Raw genomic sequence first — 20,466 nt, 5'->3', positions numbered from 1 at the left:
CTGAAAACTCCTCTTAATTTGGCTCTGAACACATCAATCAGGCTTTTGAAATGCATCCTCCTCCTTGCCCCTCTTTTTTTTTTTTTTTTGAGACGGAGTCTCCCTCTGTCACCAGGGTGGAGTGCAGTGGCACGATCTCGGTTCACTGCAACCTCTGCCTCCCAGGTTCAAGCGATTCTCCTGCCTCAGCTTCCTGAGTAGCTGGAATTACAGGCACCTGCGACCACGCCCGGCTAATTTTTGTATTTTTAGTAGAGGTGGGGTTTCACCATGTTGGCCAGTATGGTCTCGATTTCTTGACCTCGTGATCCACCCACCTCAGCCTCCCAAAGCGCTGAGATTACAGGCGTGAACCACCGCACCCAGCTGCCCCTCATATTTTAAACCATCTGTTGTTCACAGTACAGTTTGCACGATATCTTTGTTCAAACATAGCTGTTTTTCTGGCACCAAAACAAATTTGGGTTAGGTTCGTGTATGCAGAGACAACCTATGAGGAGGGTCCAAAAGGCACCCTCCACTTTTGCCTGAGGAAATACGAAAGCAGAAGTAATGGGATCTGTGCTTGGGGCACAGAGTGGGTTTCAGAGGATCCTTGTGAAAGACTAGTTAAAAGATGACAAGTGGGGAGAAGTGTGAGTAAAGAAGGAAATTATTCTGACTGACTTTCTGTCCTGCACCATTGATTCAATTGAGACTGGCAGGAGGAAATAGAAGACTAGGGTTGGAAATGGGATGGGTGCGGCAAGGGATGGAAAGGAAAAAGTAGACAACTAATGCGTTCCATTTATAACAAGTCATATAAATCAAAGACAATGGAGATTAAAGACCAATCAGAATAATTTCATAACTTTTTTTTTTTTTTTTTTGAGACGGAGTTTCGCTCTTGTTGCCCAGGCTGGAGTGCAATGGTGCGATCTCGGCTTACCGCAACCTCTGCCTCCCAGGTTCAAGCAATTCTCCTGCCTCAGCCTCCTGAGTAGCTGGGATTACAGGCATGCGCCACCATGCCTGGCTAATTTTGTATTTTTAGTAGAGACGGGTTTTCTCCATGTTGGTCAGGTTTGTCTCAAACTCCCAACCTCAGGTAATCCGCCTGCCTCAGCTTCCCAAAGTGCTGGAATTACAGGCGTGAGCCACTGCGCCTGGCCCTAATTTGGCAACTTTAATTCTTAGGAAGATCAAAGTTCCCTCCAAACCTAATTTGATGTTTTATTACTAACAGCAAAGACCAGTATGGCACAGTATTACTCCAGAGAAGTTAAAGGAAGATCCTTAGGGCAGCTTCCCCCACATTCATTTTATGAATGGATACCTCCCCTACCTCAAAATGCTTTAGGGAGGTACTGCTGCCATTACATGGTTCCTTATTAAATTTGGAAAGTGCTTGAAAGTTTGGGCATCAGAAAGACATTCCAACATGTGTCTAAACTGCAACTTCAGGTTAATATGACTACAGCAGTTACATTGTGAGAAGTGCTGAAGTTATGTGATGTCTTTCCCGGCACAAAGGTTGCCTTGGTTCCTCACCAGATGGTGTAGCCACCATCTGAATCACCCATGAAATTCCCCTTTCACTGAGTTACGAGGATGTTGGCTCCCTGCATGACTGCAAGCTGAGCAGCATTGGGAGGGCATCCAGGAGGTGGAGGAGGAATGTTGCCAGCAGTAGCCCCAGCTCCAAATCTGGCACCTGCATCATACCCTCCTTCCACCAGCACTGTGGAGTCAGGTGGATAGATGGGACCAAGTGGATAATAAGCCATGGGGATTGTGGAACCTAAAGACCCAACAGCCACAGACTGGGCCATGGGAAGATACAGAGAGGCTCCAGAAAATGCGGCCGATGTGGTGGGGACTGTGGCAGCCCCTGGGTACACAAAGCTTGGACGACAGAGCTCTGAGTAGGCAGGTGAAGCATCAGTATAGGGTGGAGCCTGAAAAAGATGCAAGGTCTGAGGGTATACTGGACTCCCAGGAGGCTGCACAGGATAGGGTGGCTGTGTCAGATATTGACCTTTGCTGTTCGTCGTGACTGCAGGTCCGGTTCGTCTCGGCATTGGGGACAGTTATCTTTTCCGTCCTCTTCCTGTTTGGAGCCACTTCGTGTCACGTGACAGTCTATCCATCTAGCGTCACCCAATGCCTGAGTGGTGCTGCCACCGCAGTTTTTGTATTTTTAGTAGAGACGGGGTTTCACCATGTTGCTCAGGCTGATCTCAAACACCTGGCCTATCTGCCCATCTCTACCTCCCAAAGTGCTGGGATTACATGCATGAGCCAGTGCACCTAGCCTGTTTCCTCATCTCTTAAATGAGGGAGTCCTTTCTAACAGTATAAGAACTGTGAATTACGCCTTCCCTTTTACTTTTCCAATAGGAGGCTCACGGTACTCCAAACCTTGTGTGTAAATTTACTAAATGAAGGGTATGATCTTCCACTAAAATCCAAGATCAACAGCCCAAGTCTAACTGATAATTATTTGAATCTAAAGTTATCCTGCTGGCTTATGAGGACAATTTCTAGGGCGCTTAATCATTATTGGAATTGGGGGTGGGGTTGTCTCCTTAGGCAAAAAGCTGCCTTGAAGAAACATCTTCATTTCCATCAAGAACTCCGTAAGGAAGCCAGTGGTCTGCAGTGGACACATAACATTTCCAGACCATGGGTTTACTCTTATTTCCAGTTCCTACAAATACCCAGGCCTTAAGGCTAGAAGAAAACTAAAAAGTAAGTTGGGAGGTGGTGACAGAAAAGGAGAAATTTCCCTTTATAATAAAGTTCCAGGGGCCAGGCATGGTGGCTCATCCATGTAATCCCAGCACTTTGAGAGGCTGAGGCGGGAGGCTTGCTTGAGGCCAGGAGTTCGAGACCATCCTAGGCAACATAGTGGAAACCCCATCTTTATAAAAAATGTTTAAATTAGCCAGGCATGGTGGGGTGTGCCTATAATCCCAGCTGCTCAGGAGGCTGAAGCAGGAGGATCGCTTGAGCCTAGGAGTTCCAGGCTGCACCGAGCTATGATGGTGCCACTGTACTGCAGCCTGGGTGACAGCGTGGGACCCTGTCTCTTAAGAAAAAAAAAAAGTTCCCTTCTGAGCCCAGTTAGTTCCATTTCATCTGGTTAACCTCAACCCACACCTAAGATATTCTCTACTCTGGAACCTCCATTTCCATCACCCCTCCACAACTCACACACTTTGTTCAAACCAATTAAACTCTTCATTCACCTAAATCCTTTATGTTCTCCAGAACCACATAAATCCAGAAGCCTTGGTGCCTAAAACTGCCCATAATTTCAGCCTGAAACACTAACGTGGTCTTAGGATAGTCAAAGTATTTCATTTCAGTCAATGTATCTGAGAGAGTTGTAGATAAATGAAAATTTTGTAATGCAAATAATTTTGAGTTAGCTCAGAGAAACTAATTTATATATTCACATATATATATTAAGAATTTTATTATACCTCTCTATAAAGCAAAACCACAATCATTTCACCCTAAGAATCTAAAACTTAATGTCTATTTAGAACAAGGTATATTTGCAATCACTTGATAAATGTCCATTTCAGCAAAATGAGCTGTTTTGTGAGGCCATTCTCACATCCTCAAAATATAGATTTTAGAGCTGCACTGCTGAGTAACACAGCACCAACTGCATGTAGCTATTTAAACTTGTTAAAACATTCTTCAATCACAACACCCCCATTTCAAGTGCTCAGGTCATGTGTGGTTACCAGCTACTCTACTGGAAAGCACAGATGTAGAATATTTCCATGACAGGAAGTTCTATTGGACAGCATTATTCTAGAGCTCTGAACATTAATAAATCTTGAGTTTTACCCTGTGCCCTGAAGAACTAACCACTCACAAAATTTCCCCAGTTGAAAAATTATATTGACTCTACCAGGATGTCTTTTTTTTTTTTTTTTTTTTTTTTAAAGACAGGGTCTCGCTCTGTCACCCAAGCTAGAGTGCAGTGGCACAATCACAGCTCACTGCAGCCTTGACCTCCTGGGCTCAAACGATCCTCCCACCTCAGCCTCCCAAGTAGCTGGGACTACAGGCACGCATCACCGCACTTGCCTAATTTGTGTATTTTTAGTACAGACAGGGTTTCGTCATGTTGCTCAGGCTGGTCTCAAACTCCTGGTCTCGAGTGATCTGCCTGCCTCAGCCTTCCAAAGTGCTGGGGTTACAGGCACGAGTCGCTGTGCCTGGCCCAGGATGAGACCTGATTAGATATTTAACATCTCTCTTTTAATATTTAATAAAATATCCCTTTAACAAAATGGATGAAGAAAGGTATTTTTAACATACAAGTTACATAAAAGGATGTTACTTAAATCCACAGCATATGAACCTGAATTTTTTCACAAATTTCCTTTGGCTCTACTCTGTAGTTCAGTGTCCACAGATGAAAAGCTTAATATTTGCAAGTAATCCCCTCCAATTCCTCATTAATGTTTGCAAGGTATTTGCTTTCTACAGAAATTACACCTTTACAACACAGAAATCCAACCTATTTGTATTCTGTATTGCTGTTACTGGACTTGCTTAGATTTGATCCTTATTTTAACTCCTTGTTTTATGTAAAAATTAAATAGAAATAAAACAGTTAAACTAGATAATATCAGTCATACTGAACTTAAATATGTCATCTAAACATTTTCTCAAGCTTGTGGACCCTATCTGAACATTCATTCAATCAATTCATTCAGTACTACTTAATCAGATAAGAAAGGAGCATCTCAAATAATTCAACCCACAACAGAACAAATACTTAAGGAAAACATCCTTGTGGGGGGAAATTACCATTGCTGACTTTATTTTCTCCCTTCTTTTACAGATTAGGATGTTGCAGTCAAGCACCAGATAAGAGTGGCTTCACTAAACGTTATCTAAGGTCCCTTCAGAAATCCGATAATCTGTTAAAATTTTTGTTGTGAAATGCCTATTTTATCAGCACTGCTAATCAGATAAGCACAAATTTAAGTTAACCATAGCAGAGTGCAACACATTTAGAATCCAAAAAACTGAAAACAAAAAAATTACTTCCCGGCCGGGCGCGGTGGCTCAAGCCTGTAATCCCAGCACTTTGGGAGGCCGAGGCGGGTGGATCACGAGGTCAGGAGATCGAGACTATCCTGGCTAACATGGTGAAACCCCGTCTCTACTAAAAATACAAAAAACTAGCCGGGCGTGGTAGCGGGCGCCTGTAGTCCCAGCTACTTGGGAGGCTGAGGCGGGAGAATGGCGTGAACCCGGGAGGCGGAGCTTGCAGTGAGCCGAGATCACGCCACTGCACTCCAGCCTGGGAGACACAGCGAGACTCCGTCTCAAAAAAAAAAAATAAAATAAAATTACTTCCCCAGTAGCTAAGTCCCACCACCTAAATCCTGAGAGCCTTCAGACATTTAGAGACGCAAACAAAATTAAGATACGAAACTATAGATTCACATAGTTCAAATACCCAATCAGATCTGTTATTTAGTCTTGACAGAAATATGCAGCTCATGAAGATTTTCTTAAAATGGGCCTAGTTCCTAATCACTGTTTAATGAATATAATGATAAATATCAGGTGACAATCTAAAAGCTCTAACTTACACCATACAAATAATTTTTCAGTTAGGGTCAAACATAAGAATTAGAAGATCAAGCCAATCAATTTATTTCTCAAAAGGTTCGACCTGAGTAGGTATGTAAGCTGTAATAGTTTATAAAATGCATTCAAAGTGGGTTTTATTTGGTCTTCTCAACTAGTTAGATGACACTCTATTTGAGATAACATGAAACTGGACTGTATGTATGCACACATGCAGTAAATTCTGTGACTCAGCATTAAAAGGAAAAGTTAAGCACTCTAATAGGAACAAACTAATCTGATATTTTAATTTTACACAAAGTTTAAATATTTAAGATATAAATAAATATGGCTGGGCCAGGCACGGTGTCTCACACCTGTAATCCCAGCACTTTGGGAGGCCGAGGCGGGCAGATCACAGGGTTAAGCGATCGAGACCATCCTGGCCAACATGGTGAACCCCATCTCTACTAAAAATACAAAAATTAGCTGGGCGTAGTGGCACGCGCCTGTAGTCCCAGCTACTCGGGAGGCTGAGGCAGAAGAATCACTTGAACCCGGGAGGCAGAGGTTGCAGTGAGCCAAGATCACACCACTGTACTCCAGCCTGGGTGACAGAGAGAGACCCCATCTCAAAAAAAAAAAAGATATAAAGAAATAAAAGGAAAACATAAAATATACCAAACCTTACCATTTTGTACATTGTTAAAGGAAGAATTGAAATTATCGATAAAAATCAATTAAGAATTTTTGGCATGCCCATTTATTCAACATGATTAGGTAACTGCATCATATATATGCACCATACAGGAATATCAAGTTTTCAAAAAAAACAGAACACTGAATATTAAAAAGGTATTGTGGCCTTAATTAAATCCTTGATTCAGAAGGCACTTCAGGAACTTTCAGTGCTTCAAAGTCATTAACATCATCACTGTACAGTAATGAAGAAAAAATTTGTACCATGTGCAATTTCTAATATTTATGCAAGAAAACCTTATTTTAGGCATTTTCTTTTTTATTTCTATACAATTAAAATAAAATAAGCATTAGTACGATTTTTACAAATATTGTTTATTTTAATGAAGCTGGTACAGACAATGTCCATTTAAAACCCATATCCCAGGCCAAAAAGTACAAATAAAATCAAAAAGAGCAGTGTTCTGTTGTATTCATTTCTGCATGTATAGCTTTATTAATTGCTAATGAAAATTAGAACTTTTCTGGGATCTTCTGACAAGATTTTTAAAAAATCTTAAAATGCCTTTTCTTCAGTGAAGCCATCTTTGGAGTTAGTCATTACTCTCACCTTATCTGTCATCTTGACTTCAACCTGATATTCCTCTTCTTTTGGTCCAGACCCTCAAATTTTAAAAGTAGCTTCAAGTTAAGGAAAGGTCATTTTTCCACAGTTCAGTTCTCTGAAAAACTTCCATCTCCCACTGAAAGTCACAGTCCAGGAGTGAAGCAATCACATGCTAGAACATCAGGGCCAATTGGAAAGTCATTATGAACACTTGCATTGGTCGATCTTATTTATCACCACAAGCCTGAAAATGCAATGTCCTGAAAAAGGTGGCCTCTCTGTGCACACGTAATTTTTAAAAAGGAGAGGGTAATATGAAGGGGACTGAGGCTTGATCACCAAAAATCAGCACAATGAAAACAAACAATAATGAATAATGAGCACTAGAATTCAAATTACCAGATGTTTCAAAGAGATGGGTGCCAGTTTTCAATTCCGTTTTGAACACCACATTACAAAAGAACTATTTTTAAAAATAAAAAAGGATTGAGGGAAAAGAAAAAAAATAAAAAGAATATCTAAACTGTTGAATGACCCCCCGTTTGTTCCTGATAAACTTCAATCACATCTTCTTCCTCCATTCCCAGCTGTAAGAGGAAAGAAAAATGTTAGTAGAATATAAAAGCAGTTTTTAAATTGACTACAATTATGTGGCCACTAATTTAAAAGTGCAAAGAGATCCAAGTGTGACCCATACTTACACTCCTCTAATATTAAGAATCCTGTTTTCTTTAATCTAAAGAACATAGAGGTGTCTTTCCTTCTGTCTGTTGCGTTATTCATCTTACTTTCCCGAGTCAATTTCACTTCCCAGTTTATTCGCTATATAAAACTGAAGCGTTTTTGACAGCTATGTTAAAGAACTTTTAAATTTAATGAAACATGTATTTAATAGTTTAAATGATAGTTTAATAATAGGATATAATCTAATTTGTTTGGTTTTTGTTTTTGTTTTTGTTTTTTGTTTGTTTTTGTTTTGAGACAGGGTCTCATTATATTGCCCAGGCTGGAGGACAGTGGCACAATCTTAGTTCACTGCAACCTCAGCCTCCTGGGCTCAACCTCAGCTCACTGCAACCTCAGCATCCTGGGCTCAACCAATCCTCCCACCTCAGCCTCCTGAGTAGCTGGCACTACAAGCGTGTGCCACCATACCCGGCTACTTTTTCTATTTTTAGTAGAGATGGGGTTTCGCCATGTTGCCCAGGCTGGTCTCAACTCCTGACCTGCAGTGATCCAGCCCGCCTCAGCCTCCCAAAGTGCTAGGATTGCAGGCGTGGGCCACTGTGTCTGACCAAAAAGTTTTTAATTTTATAGGTAACATTTTTGTGCAGAATATTAAATATGAAAATTAAGTATGTTAAGAAATCTAAACATAACACATGCGAATTTAGGATTTTAAAGTGATCAGAATGGCTCTAGTAGTGTTAAGCTATCTTGGTTGCAGAACATATATGAATATTTAAGTAATTATTAAAGATGCTCTTAGGCCGGGCGCAGTGGGTCACGCCTGTAATCTCAGCACTCTGGAGGCCGAGGGGCCGGGGAGCGGGAGGCGGATCACCTGAGGTCAGGAGTTTAAGACGAGCCTGACCAACATGGTGAAACCCCATCTCTACTAAAAATACAAAATTAGCCAGGCATAGTGGCGCATGCCTGCAATCCCAGCTACTCAGGAGGCTGAGGCAGGAGAATCGCTTGAACCCAGGAGGCAGAGGTTGCAGTGAGCCAAGATTGTGCCACTGCACTCCAGCCTGGGCAACAAGAGCAAAACTCCATCTCAAAAAAAAAAAAAAAAAAAAAAAAAGATGCTTTTAAAACAATTTTAATTGCCCATATAGCATGGTAAACACTGCAAGGAATAAAATTCCAAATGTTATTAGAAACCTTCAAAACAGGAAGACAGCAGGAGTCCTTGAGCTATAAAGAATATAAAGCTACAAACTTCAAGAAGTACATTAATCGAGACAAGTGAACAACAGCACAGGAGCATCACTCCCTAAAGACCTACTCTCTCCCACTGCCCCAACATTCCTCTGAAAAGATAATCTCTTAATTATAAGGAATGTGTAAGGCATGTGTCAGTAAAATGTATTGGATATCTACTGTACAGTCCCAGAGATTACGACAAGTTAGGTCAAGGAAAGTAAAAGATGAGTTTGGAACTTCTTACTGTGCCAGAAAGTAAGGAAGTGTTCAAGAAGGTGGTGGATACTAAACCTAAGGGGAAAATTTCATGAGAAAGGGGATATTTGCATAGTTTCAAAGTGTGTCCCCTCAAATTACTTAATTGTAACAGGAAAAACAGTTAACTACAAAATTAAAAAAAAAAAAAAAGACAACACTTAAACTAAGTGATCAAAGCCTGGGCACACAGGGAGACTCCATCTCTATAAAAAATTTAAAAGTGAGCAGAGCATGGTGGCACATGCTTATAATCCCAGCTATTCAGGAGGCTGACAATGATAGTTAGGATTGCTTGAGCCCAGGAGTTTGTGGCTGCAGTGAGCTATGACTACATTCTAGTAGTCATACTACAAAAACGTACTTTTTTTTTTTTTTTTTTTTTTTGAGACAGAGGACTCCTCGCTCTGTTTCCAGGCTCATCTGGAACTGTTGGGCTCACTCAAGCGATCCTCCTACTTCAGCCTCCCAAGTAGCTAGAACTATAGGCATGCACCACCAATCCCAGCTATCAAATGCTGCACAATGTTATTTTATTTTATTTTATTTTTATTTATTTATTTTTGAGACAGGTTCTCACTCTGTCACCTAGGCTGGAGCACAGTGACATGACCAGGGCTCACTGCAGCCTCAACCTCCTGGGATCAAGTGATCCTTCCACCTCAGCCCTCCTAGTGGCTGGGACTACAAGCATGTACCACTAAGCCTAGTTAATTTTTTTTCTTTTTTTTTTTCTTTTTTGAGACAGAGTCTCACTCTGTTGCCCAGACTGGAGTACAGTGGCATGATCTCGGCTCACTGCAACCTCTGTCCCCCGGGTTCAAGCGATTCTTCTGCTTCAGCCTCCCAAGTAGCTGGGACTACAGGCGCACGCCACCACGTACGGCTAATTATTGTATTTTTAGTAGAGACGGGGTTTCACCATATTGGTCAGACTAGTCTCAAACTCCTGACCTCGTGATCCGCCCGCCTTGGCCTCCCAAAGTGCTGTGATTACAGGTTAAGTCACTGCACCCGGACAAATTTTTTATTTTTAGTAGAGACGGGTTTTCATCATATTGCCTAGATTGGTCTCAAACTCCAGGACTCAAGCAATCCACCCACCTTGGCCTCCCAAAGTACTAGGATTACAAGTATTAGCCACCGTGCCTGACCCAAATGCTATGCAATTTTAATTGGTGAATCCAAGGAACAGATATACAGGGGAGTATTATACTATTCTCACAATTCAGTAAGTTTGAAATGTTTTCAAAATAAAAAACCAATAACTCTATATTGTTCCCACTATCAGAAATATCAGTAATGTTACTCTGTGTATGATGGGAATCTATGTATATAGATACACACACACACAACTTTGAGATATCTCTATAGAGGGAAGATGGGTGGAATATAAAAGCAAAGAAAACCGCTCATAGAATAAAAAAATTAAGGCCAGGCGTGGTGGCTCACACCTGTAATCCCAGCACTTTGGGAGGCTGAGCCGGGCAGATCACAAGGTCAGGAGATCGAGACCATCCTGGCTAACACAGTGAAACCCCGTCTCTACTAAAAAATACAAAAAATTAGCCAGGCATGGTGGTGGGCGCCTGTAGTCCCAGCTACTACGCAGGCTGAGGCAGGAGAATGGCGTGAACCCGGGAGGCAGAGCTTGCAGTGAGCCAAGATCGTGCCACTGCACCTCCAGCCTGGGTGGCAGAGCGAGACTCCGTCTCAAAAAAAAAAAAAAAAAAAAAAAAAAAACTTAAATGAAGACAGAGAAGCATTAAAAAAAAGGATAAAACAAGATGACAGAGCCAAATGTATTAATATACACTATGCTTCTGTATTAACATTCTCAAAATAGGTCAAAAATCAAAATCCAGCCATTAATGTTACCATCACCATGAAAGTATACCAGAAATTTACCAAATCTGAGGAACATTTGTCCATCTTCAAAAACAATGTAGCATGTGCCCTATGACAACTTCAGTACTCATTTTGTTTCCACTGCCCTTTTTATTGGCACTTTTGAAGGCACTATACGGGAAGTTCAACCCAAAACATTATTTCTTCCCTCCGACAAAAGATATGCCATTTAAATCAGAGAATATTCAAGAAAAGGGCAGTTTAATACCAGTGAACAAAACTGCTCAAAGGAGAATTTAAATTTTTCCTTGACTCAGGAAAAAAGTATACTCACTTCTTTTGGAGTATGATTATCAGCAATTCTCTGACCCTCAAAGAGAAACCTGAGTGAATTCATTGGAACGCCCTAAAAAGGTAAAGATAATAATAATATATACATACACACACAAATCTTAGAAAACATAATGGTAACTTTGATGCATAAAAAGCAAGCATGAAAGCCTTAGAACACTACATAGAAAATAAAATTAGCTAATTCAATCATAAATAACATACACTGAGTAGCAACTATTTGCAAGGCCGTCCCTGTACCAATTCTTTACATACAAAATCATAAGTGTTAAACACAATAACCCTGGAAGGTAGGTATTATCACCTTATTTTCATGTTACAGCTAGGGAACCTAAGGCTTGGAGCTAGCGAAGAATTTAAGCCCAAACCTGTTTCTAAGCCTGTGCTCTTGACCACTACTCAATTCATTTTGCCCTAAATCTGTAAGCTAGCATAAAAGATCAGATCAGAAACTGGATGAGCACCCTCACTAGCTTCAAACTATACTGGCAAAAATTGGTTTTAAACAGATTAAATCATAAAATTTGGTAAAGCACAAATGGCTAGCTAGCTAATCTACCATAAACCTGAATGGCACAGATAGCACCACAAATATTACAAAATATATTAGTATACATTTTTCTAATCGCTCTTCAACAAAAATAGCTGAAAGGGGAGAGATGGCTCACTTGAGGTCAGGAGTTTGAGACCAGCCTGGCCAACATAATGAAACTGTCTCTACTAAAAATACAAAAATTATGGGGCAGGCGCGGTAGTTCAGCCTGTAATCCCAGCACTTTGGGAGGCTGAGGCGGGTGAGTCTCTTGAGGTCAGGAGTTCGAGACCAGCCTGGCCAACATGGTGAAACCCCATCTCTACCAAAAATATAAAAATTAGCCCAGCAAGGTGGCACGCACCTGTAATCCCAGCTACTCAGGAGACTGAGACAGAAGAATCACTTGAACCTGGGAGGTGGAGGTTGCAGTGAGCCAAGGTCGTGTCACTGCACTCCAACCTGGGTGACAGAGCAAGACCTGTCTAAAAAAAAAAATACAAATACAAAAAAAATAAAAATACGAAAATTGGCCAGGCCTGGTGGCAGGTGCCTGTAATTCCAGCTACTCAGGAGACTGAGGCATGAGAATCACCTGAGTCCAGGAGGTGGAGGTTGCAGTGAGCTAAGACGGCACCACTACATTGTAGCCTAGGCAACACACTGAGGCTCTGTCTCAAAAAAATAAATAAATAAATTCCCTGGCCTATAGATGGGGGGTGTAAAGACTGTATGAATTTTCTTCAGAGTTATGAAAATTAAATGACAATGAATCTTTTTCTTTTTTTTTGACACGGAGCCTCACTCTGCCACCCAGGCTGGAGTGCAATGGCAAGATCTCGGCTCACTGCAACCTCCGCCTCCTGGGTTCAAATGATTCTTCTGCCTCAGCCTCCCAAATAGCTGGGATTACAGGTGTGCGCCACCATGCCCAGCTAATTTTTGTATTTTTAGTACAGACGGGGTTTCACCATGTTGGTCAGGCTGGTCTCGAACTCCTGACCTTGTGATCTGCCTGCCTCAGCCTCCCAAAGTGCTGGGATTAGAGGCGTGAGCCACTGCGCCCGGCCGACAATGTATCTTAAATACTTGTGGCACAGTACACATAATTGAGATTTCAATAGATGTTTTTCTCCCCTGATGAATTTCATCTCAATTTTAACACCCAAATGATTACAAATGTGAAGTAGCTGAACCCCAATTAATGAGATTTTATTAAGTTAGACAATTAAAATCTACAAAAACAGAAAAGACAAAAATGCTTATTGTTTTACTTATCCTAACACCTAGTCTCTCTTTCTTATGTTATTTTTATGTTAGTTACAAATTTAAACTGTTAAAAGCAAATCTTCTAAACATGAAATCTATAGGCCGGGCACGGTGGCTCACGCCTGTAATCTCAGTACTTTGGGAGGCCGAGGCTGGCAGATCACGAGGTCAGGAGTTCGAGACCAGCCTGACCAACATGGTGAAACCCCACTACTAGTAAAAATACAAAAATTAGCCGGGAGTGGTGATGCATGCCTGTAATCCCAGCTACTCGGGAGACTGAGGCAGGAGAATCGCTTGAACCAGGGAGCTGCAGGTTACAGTGAGCTGAGATCGCACCACTGCATTCCAGCCTGGGCAACAGAGCAAGACTCCATCTCAAATAAATAAATAAATAAAAATAAAACTCACAATACCTGAGTTAATATTATGTAATATAATTCAATTTTTTTTTCTTTTTTTTTTTTTTTTTTTTTTTTTGAGATGGGGTCTTGCTCTGTCACCCAGGTTGGAGTGCAGTGGCATGAGCTCAGCTCACTGAAACCTCTGCCTCGCAGATTCAAGTGATTCTCCTGCCTCAGCTTCCCAAGTAGCTGGGATTACAGGCAGGTGCCTCCACACCTGGCTAATTTTTGTATTTTTAGTAGAAACAAGGTTTTGCCATGTTGGCCAGGCTGGTCTTGAACTCGTGCCCTCAGGTGATCTGCCCACCTCAGGCTCCCAAAGTGCTGGGATTACAGGCGTGACCACTGTACCCGGCCTATAATTCAATTTAACAGACTGATTAAACATATATTTCTTGCCTATTAAATCATAATTTCACTTAAAATATATCTTGATTGTCTCATACTAATTCCAATTACATTTATTTTCAAAACCTATTTTATAAGGCCAGGCGTGGTGGCTCACACCTGTAATCCCAGTACTTTGGGAGGCCGAGGTGGGCGGATACCTGAGGTCTGGAGTTAGAGACCAGCCTGACCAACATGGAGAAACCCCATCTCTACTAAAAATACAATATTAGCTGGGTGTGGTAGTGCATGCCTGTAAACTCAGCTACTTGGAAGGCTGAGGCAGGAGAATCACTTGAACTCAGGAGGCGGAGGTTGCAGTGAGCCTAGATCGCGCTACTGCACTCTAGCCTGGGCAACAAGAGCAAAACTCCGTCTCAAAAAAAAAAAAGAGATAATATACTAATACTACTACTACTTAAATTTAACATTGGCTAAACACTCATGATTAGAATTACAAAAAAAATTCATAGTAATCACCAAAAAATTACTTCCCTTTCTTGCTGTATATACTAGTAAGCCATCAAGACAGAAACATTCATTTGAGCTCTCTTTACAATTCTGAGTTACTTTTCAAACTAGTTCCACATCTTACGAATTTAAACTTTAAAATGGGCCACAGGACAAAAAAAAGCAATTAAACAGGGTACAAGAAATGATAAGAGTGTTTTCCTTGAGTTGCTAATGGTGAAATAAAACAGGATTTTTCTTTTGACAACCTTCTATAAAAAAAAAAAGAAAGAAAAATTAACAACAAAGCATTGTACTTAATACCAAAATGGACAAACCTGTCTTTGACAGTATGATTCTTTGAGTTTCTTGAGATGTGTTGTCATTTTCACTTTGAAGTGAATCTCACTGCTATCCTAAGGACATAAAAGAGAAAAAAAATTATCCCTCTTTGTATAAACCATTTGCTTTACTTGAACCAAACTATTTAATTACAAATATAGTGCAAATAGAAACATAAACTTTGTAACCTGTATTTTTCCACCACAATATTCTTTTTAGCATTCTTAACAGGTTTTCTTAAAACACTGTAATCATCCTCAAAGCTACTGTATACCCATTACAAAAGAAACTGAGTAAAACAAAGTGAATCAGTCTTGAGTGTTAAAATTATCAGTATAAGTAAAAGCCTAAGTAAATGCATTCCTTTATTACTGCATGGCCATTCTATTCTCAAAATAAAAGATGAACCATCACATCTTTTATTTATCCCAATAGCAACTCAAAACAAAAAGTCTGTCCCCCCAAGTGAAGTGTCACTGAAGGTGGTCACGTAGGAGAAAAGCATATACTATAAAATAAGAGACTGAGAAATTTATTCCTGCCATAAAAAAATCACCACATGGGGCTGAGCGCGGTGGCTCACGCCTGTAATCCCAGCACTCTGGGAGGCCGAGGCAGGCGGATCACAAGGTCAGGAGTTCAAGACCAGCCTGGCCAATATTGTGAAAACCCGTTTCTCCTAAAAATACAAAAATTAGCCAGGTACGGTGGTGCACACCTGTAGTCTCAGCTACTCAGGAGACTGAGGCAGAAGAATCGCTTGAACCCAGGAGGTGGAGATTGCAGTGAGCCAAGAACGCGCCACTGCACTCCAGCCTGGGCGACAGAGCAGGACTCCATCTCAAAAAAAAAAAAAAAAATCACATGGAATCTGGTTTCTCTCACATTAGTAAAATGAGTAACAACCTGAGTTAGTGAAACTGATTTGTGGGATGAAAAATTCTTTTATTTTACTCAGATTGTGAAACAAACTATCAGCTAATCATCAGAAAAAAATACTGGTACTTGCATAATTAAAATTTCAAAGCCAAACTTCATAACTACATTCACAAATGTGTATTTGCAGAAGCTGCACATTTACAATATTTTTGCTTGTGACTGTAACTATGAAGAAATAAAATTATCTCCATATAGATCATTTCATAAACAGATAAAATTCTACAGCAAGCCTCATGCTATACATTAAAATCACTTCCAGGCTGGGCATGGTGGCTCATGCCTGTAATCCTAACACTTTTGGAGGCCAAGGCTGGCAGATTATTTGAGTTCAGGAGTTCGAGACCAGCCTGACCAACATGGTAAAACGCCATTTCTACTAAAAATACAAAAGAAATTAGCCAGGCGTTGTGGCGCATGCCTGTAATCCCAACTACTCGGGAGGGTGAGGCAGGAGAATCGCTTGAACCCAGGAGGCGGAGGTTGCAGTGAACTGAGATCTCGCCACCGTACTCCAGCCTGGGCAACAGAGTGAGACTCCGTCTCAAAAAAAAGAAAAATCACTTCCAGATGAATTAAAGAGCTAACATTAAAATTTTTTTGGCCAGACGCAGTGGCTCACGCCTGTAATCCCAACACTTTGGGAGGTCGAGCTGGGCAGATCACAAGGTCAGGAGTTCAAGACCAGCCTGGCCAACATGATGAAGCCCTATCTCTACTAAAAATATAAAAAATTAGCCGGGTGTAGTGGTAGTTGCTTGTAATCCCAACTACTCGGGAGGCTGAGGCAGGAGAATTGCTTGAACCCGGGAGGTGGACGTTGCAGTGAGTTGGAAGTACCACTGCACTCCAGCCTGGGCGACAGAACAAGGCTCTGCATCAAAAAAAATAATAAAATTCTCAATATATTCCCCTCAAGGGAGAATTTTTTTCCCCTAATCTTGGTCTTGGGATGCCCTATTGCAAAGCATGATTTTAACCTAAAAACCGTTAAAAAAAAAACAGGTGGATAAATTTGACTTAATAAAAACATAAAACGTCTGTAGAGTAAAAGATGCCATAAACAAAAGTTAAGACATACTGGAGGAAATGTTCATAACATGTAACAGACAAGGAAAATGAAGACAATGTTTTTTAAAATCCCACAAATTAATAATTCTTAAAAAGATATTCCACAGCATATGGACATATAGATCAATGTCATAAAATTGAGAGCCAAGAAATAAACCCTTATATCTATAGTCAATTTTTTGACAAGGATACGAGAACAATTCAGTGAGAAAAGGACAGTCTTTTCAACTAATGGTCTGGGACAAACACCCATACAAAAATTACTCAAAATGATTAAAGATTTAAATGTAAGAGCTAAAACTATAAATAAAACCATAAAATTTTTTTTTTTTTTTTTGAGACAGGGTCTCACTCTGTCACCCTGACTGGAGTGCAGTCATGTGATCACAGCTCACTGCAGCCTTGACCTCCCAGGCACAAGTGATTCTTCCCGCTCAGCCTCCTGAGTAGCTGGGACTACAGGCATGTGCCACCATGCCCGACTAATTTTTTATATTTTTTGTAGAGATGGGGTTTCGCCATGTTGCCCAGGCTGGTCTCCACTCCTGAGCTCAAGCAATCTGCCCACCTCAGCCTCCCAAAGTGCTGAGATTATAGGAGTGAGCCATTGCACCCAGCCTTAAAACTCTTAAAACACAAGCGTAAACCTTTGTGACCCTGGATTAGGCAATGGTTTCTTAGATAAATTACAAGCAACAAAAGAAAATACAGATGAACTTAATTCACCAAAATGAAAAACTTTATACTGCAAAGAATAAAATCAAGAAAGTGAAAAGACAACTCAAAGATAGGAGAAAATCTATGCAAATCATATATATGATAAAGGTATAATACCCAGAATAAAAGACATATTACAACTCAACAATAAAAAGACAACTAACCTAATTTAAAAATGGGCAAAAGATCTAAAGATCTTCATTTTTCCAAAGAAGATGTACTAACGGCCAATAAGTACATAGAAAAATGCTTGGCATTATTAGCCATCAGGAAAGTGCAAGTTGAAACCACAGTGAGATACTACTTCACACCCACTAGGATTATAATCAAACAGATGGATAATTACAAGTGTTGACCAGAATATGGAAAAACTGAAACCCTCATATGTTGCTGCTAGGAACCTAAGATGGTAGGGCCACTGCTAAAACAATTCAGCAGTTCCTCAAAAAGTAAAACATACAGTTGCATACTAGACCCAGAAATTCCACTCCTAGGTATATATCCAAGGGAGCTAAAAACATACGTCCATGCAAAAACACACATAAATGTTCACAGCAACATATTAATAGTAGCCAAAATATGGAGACAAACTAAATATCCATCAACTGATAAATGGAAAATGAAATATATTCTCCCCATACAATGGAACAGAATTCAGCCATTAAAAGGAATACAGTACTGATACATGCTACACCATGAATGAACCTTGAAAACATGCTAAAAGAAAGAAGCCAGGCCAGGCATAGTGTCTCACACCTATAATCCCAGCACTTTAGGCCAAAGTGGGAGATGACTTAAGCCCAGGAGTTCAAGACCAGCCTGAGCAACACAGCAACACCCCTGGAGAGGGAGAGGAGGTTGGGGGGGATAGGGTAGGGGTGGGGGGGAAGGGGAGGGAGGGGGAGAGAAGCAGGGAAGCAAGGGAAGCAAGAAAGAAAAGAAGATGAAACAAACCAGAATAAAAAGCCACATATCAAAGCTAGGCATAGTGGCTGATGCCTGTAATCCCAACACTTTGGGAGGCCGAGGTAGGCAGATCATCTGAGGTCAGGAGTTTGAGACCAGCCTGGCCAACATGGTGAAACCCCGTCTCTACTAAAAATACAGAAATGAGCTGGGCATGGTGGTGTACACCTGAAATCCCAGTATTAGGAGGCTGTGGCAGGAGGACTGCTTGAACCCAGGAGGTGGAGGTCACAGTGAGTTGAGATCAGGCCACTGCACTCCAGACTGGGTAACAGAGCAAGACTCTTGCCTCAAAAAAAAAAAAAAAAGAAAAAAAAAGCCATATATCTTATGATTCCATTTATATGTAATGTCCAGAAAAGGCAAACCCATAGAGACAGGAAGTAGAATCGTGGTTGTCACTGGCTGGAGGAAATAGGATGGGGAACGACTGCTAATGGGTACAGGGTGTCTTTTTGGGGTAATGCAAATGTTCTGGAATTGGCAGTGGTGATGGCTGCACACACTTGTGAATATACTAAAGTCACTGAATTATATACTTTAAAATAGTGAATTTTATAGTATGTGAATTATAGCTTTTAAAAGTTTTCAAAATAAGGCCAGGCATGGTGGCTCACGGCTGTAATCCCAGCACTTTGGGAGGCCGAGGCAGGTGCATCACCTGAGGTCAGGAGTTCGAGACTGGCCTGACCATCATGGGGAAACCCCGTTTCTACTAAAAATACAAAAAAAAATTAGTTGGGCTTCGTGGCAGGCGCCTGTAGTCCCAGCTACTCGGGAGACTAAGGCAGGAGAATCGCGTGAACCCGGGAGTGGAGGTTGCAGTGAACCAAGATCGCGCCACTGCACTCCAGCCTGGCAACAAGAGCACAACACCATTTCAAAAAAAAAAAAATTTTTTTTAATGTTGAAAATAAAAAATAAAAGTCTTCAAAATAAGATAATCACAGAAAAATGGGAAAAAGGTATGAACACAATTAAAAGAATATAAATGTAGCAGACCAAAAAATTATATCTTATTAATAATTAGGTAAATGAAAAATAAACAAGAATGTTTTACCTAGCATAGGTGAACAAAATTTAACGACTGGTAGTATCCCATGTTTGGGAGAATATAGGGAAATGGTACTGTCACACTTCAATGGAAGTACCACTGCACTCCAGCCTGGGCGAGTCCACCATTCCACCAATTCTCTGTCTTTTGTCCTTTAGAAAACCCACGTAACTATGCAGACTCATTCCTCCAACAGTTGTTAGCTAACCTTAATTAACATTTCAGAGTCAATAAGATACAGACTAGACTCTAGGGAAATAGGGGGCCAGAAAAGGGGAAAGGGTCGGCAAAAGGGCTGACAAGCCTTTTACTCAAGGTTGGCCCTAGCCTTATCACTTAATAGTATTCACTGTATTTGTCCCTGAAGCACACTAACCAAGAAAACGTTCCTATTTGGAAAAATTAAGGTGATCTAAAACTGCCTGGCAGAGTAATTTAAAAAACAGTATCGGCTTCTTCTACCTCTAACAGACGCATACACAGTAAATTAGAATGCATACATAGTCATTTTTAAATAAATTGCCTTAAATAATTTTTTTTCCTGTGAAAAAGTATTCACATTGAAGGGGAGTCAAAAGAGAAAAACAATGAAACTCACCTGTCCAATGACTTTGAGTTTAATATATTCACCTTCCTTCTTATCCCCCAAGTCCTCAGTTGAAGGTTTTGCCTCCTGAAAGAAAATTAAATTTCAAGATCAAAGTTCCTACATGCTATTTTAATTACTCACTTATAAGTATCCATTACTTTCATTCAGGGTGCAAAATCTGCACCTGAGAATACAAAGAGCATTTCTTTCCATGCCAGTCGATTCAGAAAAAAAGATCCTAAGTCAATTACTGTCCCAAATACCATTCACTAGAAATCAAGAAAGGGGTCTCTTTTATTATAATACCGCATAGTAATGGTCTAAAACTTTACCACGCATCAAAATCACCTGAAGGACATGTTAAACAAACTGCTGGGCCCAAGCCCCAGTTTCTTATTCAGCACATCTATGATAAGACTCTGTTTCTAACAAATTACCAGGTGGTACCCATGCTGCTGGCCAGAGGAACAACTT

The 20,466-nt window shown here is 40.7% G+C and overlaps 2 protein-coding genes and 1 pseudogene across 5 annotated transcripts in view; 1 reads left to right on the top strand and 2 right to left on the bottom strand.

The window, feature by feature from the left end:
• KIAA2012 (KIAA2012 ortholog) overlaps positions 1 to 5,038 on the top strand; it is a 139,823-nt gene extending 134,785 nt beyond the window's left edge. Inside the window, exon 23 of one of the 2 annotated variants that reach the window (XM_050750808.1) lies at positions 4,850 to 5,038. In XM_050750808.1, the coding sequence (XP_050606765.1) occupies positions 4,850 to 4,949 (100 nt within the window). In that variant the 3' untranslated portion in view covers positions 4,950 to 5,038. Of the gene's footprint in view, positions 1 to 2,571 lie in introns of both variants that reach the window. The other variant, XM_050750807.1, reaches the window with a different exon arrangement.
• Positions 1,290 to 2,576, bottom strand: LOC126932211 (uncharacterized; annotated as a pseudogene).
• Positions 5,039 to 6,642: 1,604 nt separating the features above from the next.
• SUMO1 (small ubiquitin like modifier 1) overlaps positions 6,643 to 20,466 on the bottom strand; it is a 1,087,495-nt gene continuing 1,073,671 nt past the window's right edge. For all 3 annotated transcript variants that reach the window (XM_050750917.1, XM_050750915.1, XM_050750914.1), the window contains 4 exons: positions 20,002 to 20,076; positions 14,656 to 14,733; positions 11,259 to 11,330; positions 6,643 to 7,479 (listed from right to left, as the gene is read on the bottom strand). In XM_050750917.1, coding sequence (XP_050606874.1) covers positions 7,411 to 7,479; positions 11,259 to 11,330; positions 14,656 to 14,733; positions 20,002 to 20,076 — 294 coding nt within the window. In that variant the 3' untranslated portion in view covers positions 6,643 to 7,410. The remainder of the gene's footprint in view (positions 7,480 to 11,258; positions 11,331 to 14,655; positions 14,734 to 20,001; positions 20,077 to 20,466) is intronic.

This window comes from Macaca thibetana, chromosome 12 (genome assembly GCF_024542745.1).
Source record: "Macaca thibetana thibetana isolate TM-01 chromosome 12, ASM2454274v1, whole genome shotgun sequence".
Lineage (NCBI taxonomy): Eukaryota > Metazoa > Chordata > Mammalia > Primates > Cercopithecidae > Macaca > Macaca thibetana.
Note: the sequence above shows the minus strand (reverse complement) of the source record. Positions and strands in the feature narration are given on the sequence as shown.